The following is a 7,010-nucleotide window of genomic DNA, read 5'->3' on the forward strand; positions in this document are numbered from 1 at the left end:
CTTTATGTGGGGAACCTGCCCTTACATGCCGCTTGGGGAGACGTGGAGGCCCATGAATAGCAAGGCATTTTGTGCTATGTCTTTGATTGAAATGCACCTTGAAATGGGATTGGATTGTCCAGTCGGACCTGCGCAGGTCCTATTCATGAATGGATCAGTTCAGTTCAGTCACTCAGTCATGTCCGACTCTTTGCAACCCCATGAATTGCAGCACACCAGGCCTCCCTGTCCATCACCAACTCCCGGAGTTCACTGATCATGAATGGATAGCCCTTTGCTAAGGAGAGGAGTGTAAAGGAAGGGGACAGAAATTTGCCCAGGATAGAGGGAGGTCATCCCCAGGATGAATTTAGCTGCCCAGAAGAGAAAACTGTAAAGATTCCACAAAGGTCAGCCTGGAGGAACCCTTTCTTTTCTAATTCCTGAAAGGAAAGAGGGTTATTGATAGTTAAGCCCATCTGATTTTCCACTGTGGATTAAGTCAAGCTAAAACTTGAGTCGGTCTCATTTTTTTTGTTTTAAGAAACCAGCTTTTTCTAAAGATGACATCCTTCCGATGGACTTGGGGACCTTCTATCGTGAATTTCAGAACCCACCTCAGCTGAGCAGCCTCTCCCTTGACATCGGGGCCCAGTCCATGGCCGAGGACTTGGTACGGAAGCCCCTTGCCCACCGCCTCACCCTCTGGCCTCCTGTCCTCCTTCCGTGGCCATTCCTGCTCCACACGCCTGGAGAGTTCTTCCAGCTGCTCCCCCACACCCACACCTCCCATCTTGCGGTCACAGGACGAGCTGGTTAAACCATTACCTTCCTGCGATCACACTCGAGATTTGCAATGCGCCCCGCGGTCACTATCTTGAATTTGCTTGCGCTTATTTCCTCCTTTTCTCTGCACTCTCATCCCAGCAGTTCTCACACTCCTGTTGTTTGCCTGATGTCCTCTACTTGCTGATGCCACTCAGCCAGGCTGCCTCAGCAGCTCTTGCCATCAGCTGTCCAGCTTGCCAGGCTGGTGCCAGGGACACAGGTGGAAGCAGCAGGAGGACCGAGTGGCGGTGTTCTTGCCCTTTCCTCACTCATCCCCGTGCTCCCGAGTTCAGCCAGCTGTCCTGACACTGGCTGTAATGACCGTTTAGGGTGTTTTCTATTTCCTGTCCTCAATGAGCAGAGGAGTGTCTGGCACAGCCACAGATCCAGGAGTGCCCAATGCCACGAGATGTTGAGGTGGAAATATTAACCTCCTATACTGCAGTCAGGAGTGTCTCTAGGAATAGGCATCTTGGCTCAGCTGCCCTTGATTTGCCTTAAACAGAAAAGCCTGCTCGGTAAGCTGCTCGGTAATAATAATATAGCAAAAATGTCATTATTAACATTTATTGAAGCTTTCTAGGTGCCAAGCATTTTTAAAGTGCTTTCCATGAATCTTCAGTGACCCCAAGAGGTAGGTTTTCTTATTATCCTAGTTTACAGATGAGAGGAATGACGTTGGGAACAAATAACTTGCTGGTGATTACACTGAGCCAGCAAAACAAAGGTTTGACCCCTGAGAGTCGGGCTTCTGATTTTAGGCTTTTAACTGACTCTCTGGACTCATTTGAAATTTGCTTGGAAGGAGCTGGAGTCCAAAAGCTCTTAAGATGAAGCTGCAGCCGGCCCTGGCCGGTTGCTCCGGCCCCCCAAACCCACTTGGGCAGCCGGCATGTCTGCGCTGCTTCTGAAGAGCTCCAGGTGCCCCCGCCTGGCCAGGGCATCCTCTGTAGGGGGTGAGCTCTGCCGGCGCATGCTCGGCAGTGGGGCCAGACCACCTGCTTAGGGCCAGGCTTTAACTAATGGTTGAAACCTGCGGGCAGTTACACTTAACTTCGCCTATTTCTGCACCCCGACCCAGCCCCTTCTCAGCTGGTGTAAAGATGCAGACTTCCAACCTGGCCACCGACCTGCCAGGTCAGAACCTGCTGAGGGTGAGGCAGGGACTGCCTGGTGTGTGTGCCCCCACGGGACTCTGCCACCAGCCCGGCGCAGGCTGTGAAGATAGGGTTCGCTTCCTGAACCTGTAGGGCTCTAAATCCACTGTCTTAGTCTAACGTCAGTCTAATCTGTGCCAAAGACATTTCACGTTGGATTTCTCTGTGTCGACCCATTGTGGGTGTGGCCCTTTTCCATCTCATTGCATGTGTGGCCAGCCTGGATTCTCCAGTTTTTCTGTCTCCCTCCTCAGCCCCCACTGGCCAGCACTGCTCAGCTGCTCGGCAGCCCAGCCCTGCAGAGCCGGACTCTGTACCCTGCTCCCTGCACTCCTGGCTGACGGCTGGCTTCCCGGGCTACTGAGTAAGCAGCTCCTCTCCCCTCCCTGCACAGGACTCACTCCCAGAGAAGCTGGCTGCACACGAGAAGAATGTCCGAGAATTCGATGCCTTTGTAGAAACGCTGCAGTAAAGTTGGTGTCCTTGAGTCCCAGCAGCATCCCCTTCTTGTGGCCCCAGGAGACAGAGCGCCTCCTCCTCGGCAGCTGCTCCCACCCCTTATCCTGCTCCAGGCCAGGCCGATGGGAGGCGGTCCCCTCAGGGGACCCGGGAGCCCCTGCTCTGGTCCCTCCTAGAGACCGGTGGCAGCAGCGAAGGCCTGCGACGGCATCCGCGAGGACCCCCACCACCCGCCTTCTGCAGGCCTTCCACTCATGCCACCCTCAGCGGCGGCCTCACAGAGGCCGTCCTCCCGCTCCTCCTGCCAGCCCCTGGCCCCGGGTCTGCCCAGCAGCTGGCCCCTTGCTGGCCTGCCGTGGCCATCCGCCGGGCGACATTCCAGCTGGTAGCCCCGAGGCTGGAGCGGAGGCAGGAGGAGGAAGGAGACCTTGCCGGGAGGAGGGGGCCAGGACTCTTTCCTTCAGGGTCTTTTCCTCTTAGTTCTGGTATCTTCTTCCTCTCTCTTCATCCCTTTCTTTGTCCCCGGCCTGTATTGTTGGCAGTGTGGTGGGCTTCCCGCCCCAGGTGATGAGAACTCTAAAGTCAACCATGCCCGCCCATCTGAGCAGCCCTGGCGGCTGCCTGCCCAGCCGTGTGGAAGCAGAGGCCTGTGTCTCTAGGAGTTGTCACTGGAGTCACAGCACAGGTTCTCCTTTCTCCTCCCCTCTTCCCCCGTTAGAGGACACAGTCACTATTTATTACTTTCAGAGAAATCAGATATTTTATAGAGAGAGCATGTTTGAGATTAGACGTCTTCACTTGGGAAGGTTGGAGGGCCCCCGGGGCAGCGCCTCTTCCTCTAGAGGCTCCTCAGACTTGGGGCTGCTGCTCCCAGCTCTTCCTTCCCAGGCGTAGAAGGTGGGATCCCAGAACAGGGCGGCCCGGGGGCCACAGAGCCTCCCAGAATTGCTGCATTTGAACTGACAGCTGACCACAGACTCTACCTTAGACACGTGCATATTCCTGGGGAGAACCTTCCATCTCCCAGCTTCTCCAGAGAGACCGACCATGTCCTGGCAGCCCAGGAAGTCTTGGATTCAAAATGTGATGACTCACCAGGGTCATGCCACTGGTAGTGCCCACGGGGCTGTGTGTGTCCCCCACTATGGCCCTAGGGTAGGCTGGGCAGGCCCCTCCTCCTGGGGTACTGTTCTGGTTTCTCGGGGTGGGGGTCACGGGCCTTCTCCCCCTTCCACCTGGGCCTGGCCACCAGCTCTTTAACCTCAGGGTCTATACCCTGCCCTGAGGTTTAGGTTTACTAGTTGCATCGATTCCTTGTTGAGAAACCAAAGCTGGGCATTCAGTTGACTTAACCCTTCAGGTATTGTTACTTGAGTCGGCCAAGGGCCCAGCCTCACTCACTCACCATCTCTTCCTGGTCGCCTCACCTGTAGCCCCATCTGAGGAAGGCTAGGCACGCCCGGCCTGCTGCGGCCACCTGGGTGTTCATTGGCAGAAGATGTTCTGCAGCAGAGCAGGCGGCCCTCTGTTGCTTGTTAGCAGGGGCTGGGAGCAGTGGCCCCCCGCGATGAGGCAGATCCCAGCGCTGGGGTCAGCTCTGTCCCCGCCTCCGTGGGGCTGAGCCCAGCCTTGTGCACACCCGCTGCAGCCACAAAGGCGCGTTCCTCGCAGTGGCATCCAGCTGGCCTCCTGGTGTGGGGCTGAGCACACCAGTGGGCTGCTACACCAATCCCGGTTTACCCCCCAGGGCCCCAGCAGTGAGGAGGGTGGAAGCCCTGGTGAGTTATTGATGCCCCCCACTCCCACCTCAGCCAGCCTCTCAGCCCTCCTTCCAAGGCCAAGCAGGGGAAGACCTCTGAGCCGGTGTCCTCTTTGACTCTGAACTGTTGGCCTCTGCAGGCAGCAGCCTTTCTTCAGGACCCCTTCCTTGAGAGGCCAGGGGGGCTGAGCCAGACTTGGAGCCGAGCCTGGGAGGAGCAGGGCAACTGTCAAGGCCGGCCCTTGTCCTTCAGCCCTGTGCAGTGGCAGGTATGAGCCCTAGACCGACTTCCACAGCACCCCCCAACAGGGCTGGGACCAGTCGCGTCTCCAGGGGGAAGAGCCCCTCCCCGCCTCCAGCCGACTCCATTTGGAAATACTAAGCTATTACTTTAAAATGTATTCAAGAGATTTCCAATAAACTTTTTCTGTACTTTATCGCCTCCTGTCCTGCAAAAACCTACCCTCTTCCTCCCACGTCACACAGTCCCGGGTCGCTGACAGGCTCCGGGGAGGGAAGAGAAGTGCCATGTGAGGCACAGCAAGGGTTCAGAGCCTGACGGGCTGCTAGGGGTCCTGGGCTGGTCAGGAAATCTCGTTCGTTTTCTTTTTTTTGGTCGCACCATGGGGCACGTAGGATCTCAGTTCCCCGACTGGGGGTCAAATCCACATCCCCCTGCAGTGGGAGCTGGTAGTCTTAACCACTGGACCACCAGGGAGGTCCCAGGAGACCCCTCTTAGAGCCTCGTTTTCCTTGGCTGTAATGCTCCCATTTCAGGGGCTGTGAGTAATGAGACACGTGTTCAGTGAGGTGACATGTGTGACGGAGACATGCATGTGAAGTAAAGCCCTCGGGACGGCAGGCCGTCGTCTTCGGCTCCTCCCGACCTCACCTGCTCCCTGCGGCATAGCTCCCCACTAACCCCGGGCACCAGCCTCTGGCTCAGAAGGAAAGACAGCAAGAGACAGCTGGCAGTGCTCTTGTCCTGTTTCCAGAGAGACCAGGCGGGGCGGGGGACTCCCCAAACCACCGGGATGTTTGCTGATGGTGTGAGAGGTTGTGGCTGAGCAAACCAGATGGAAGGAGAGGGACTGAGTGAAGTCCAGGGCCCAGGCAGTTGCGTTGCACTGCCCCGATCTGACACACGGCTGGCCCCAGGGCTACGGAGAAGAGCCCTGCGGGTGTTACTCCTGCCTGGCCCCCTGGGAGCTTCCAGGCCTCAGCCAAGCCAGCTCCTTCCTGGAGCAGAAGGTGGAGCTGCCAACAAAACCAGCCAAGTGCTGTCTCAGTTGCCTCCCACGCCCTTCGGGCTGAAGCCAGGCCCCAGGGGAGGAGAGGGCAGGTTAGAAAATTCTAAATTCAGCTCAAAGGGGCTGAAAAGGATGGGCCCGCCCACTGCCGCCACTTTGAGTCCTAGAGCCCTTGCTAGTTAGAGAACTTCATGTGACGCTGCCCATGACACCTGACCACGCATGCGTCCCACCCCGGGGTCAGAAATGGTGGTTAAGACTGTCCTTGGAGTCCTCACCCTCCTGTAAAGCAAAGTATTCAACTTCCCCTCATCTAGTGGTGTCCTACTCCTTTAAAGCACATCCTAATGCTCTGCCCCTAGAGACCCACCGTTGCCAAGGCAGGGGTAAACTGGCTTTTGAGTCACTCAGCAGAAGCCCTGCCAGAGCCCAACCCAAACAAACAGCTGTCTCCCGACCGCCTGCCTCATCATTTCCTCATCATTTCACCGCCCCTCTGTTCCAAATAGTCACCCAGCTTAGATTTGGGCAGACCCAGGGAGACAGGTGGCCAGCACCTTCTGTTTGAGCTATCTGGACAAAGGGCGCGGGCTGAGGGGGACTGGCTTCCTGGAGCTCAATGCCTCAACGTTTATAACCATTGCCTTGATCGTACAGCCTTGGCCTGCCCTCCTCCGCCAAATCAAGCAGTGAGGACGGAGGCCACCATACCCTCCTGATTGCAATCAGCCGGTAAGCAGCTAACAGCTGGAACTTGGTCACTGTGCCAAGTGAAACTCTGGCCTGTGCTCCTGTGACATACCGTTTTTTTAAATTGTGGTAAAATACATGTAACATACATTTTACCATCTTAACCTTAATTTTTTTTTAAATATTAATTTGGCAGAACCAGGTCTTAGTTGTGGCAGGTGGGATCTTTTAGTTACGGGCTGTGAACTCAGTTGTGGCAGGTGGGATCTAGTTCCCTGACCGGAGATGGAACCCAAGCGCCCCGCACTGGGAGTATTAAGTCTTAGCTATTGGAGCACCGGGAAGTCCCTATCTTAACCTTGAAATCAAAGCCAAACCTGCTCAAAAGAGGAAAGCTGGATCTTTTATAGCCTCCACGCGACTGGGTAGCAGATGGAAACAGCCAAGCTCTCAGGCTGAGGGAAATATGGGGAGGGCCAGAATGGTCAGATGAGGGCTCCAACCCTGGCTGCTACCAGAGGGTGGGCCTGACACTTCATTCATCTGCGACATGACCATCATCCCAGTTTCCACCAGGCACTCATTCTGTTAGGCCATGTGTACATTATGGTTGGCCCTTGCACCTGTGGGTTCCACATCTGAGAGCTCCCCCAAACTTGCATTGAGAAATATTTGGAAAAAAGAAATTCAGGAAGTTCCAAGAAGCAAAACTTGAATCTGCTGCATGTTTGAAACTATTTACATGGCGTTTACATTGTATTAGGTATTCTAAGTAGTCCAGAAATGATTTAAAGAAAAGATGTATGGAGGTTATATTGCAACTACTGTGCCACTTTATATATGGGATTCACACACCCTTGGATTTTGGTATCTCGGGGTGGGGGTGGC

General features: G+C 55.4%; 1 protein-coding gene across 4 annotated transcripts in view; it reads left to right on the top strand.

Moving 5' to 3' along the window:
- ATG13 (autophagy related 13) overlaps positions 1-4,550 on the top strand; it is a 47,298-nt gene extending 42,748 nt beyond the window's left edge. For all 4 annotated transcript variants that reach the window (XM_068989320.1, XM_068989321.1, XM_068989322.1 and 1 more), the window contains 2 exons: positions 524-652; positions 2,359-4,550. In XM_068989320.1, coding sequence (XP_068845421.1) covers positions 524-652; positions 2,359-2,436 — 207 coding nt within the window. In that variant the 3' untranslated portion in view covers positions 2,437-4,550. The remainder of the gene's footprint in view (positions 1-523; positions 653-2,358) is intronic.
- The last annotated feature ends 2,460 nt before the right edge of the window (positions 4,551-7,010 follow it).

The sequence above is a fragment of the Capricornis sumatraensis genome, chromosome 16 (assembly GCF_032405125.1).
Source record: "Capricornis sumatraensis isolate serow.1 chromosome 16, serow.2, whole genome shotgun sequence".
Lineage (NCBI taxonomy): Eukaryota > Metazoa > Chordata > Mammalia > Artiodactyla > Bovidae > Capricornis > Capricornis sumatraensis.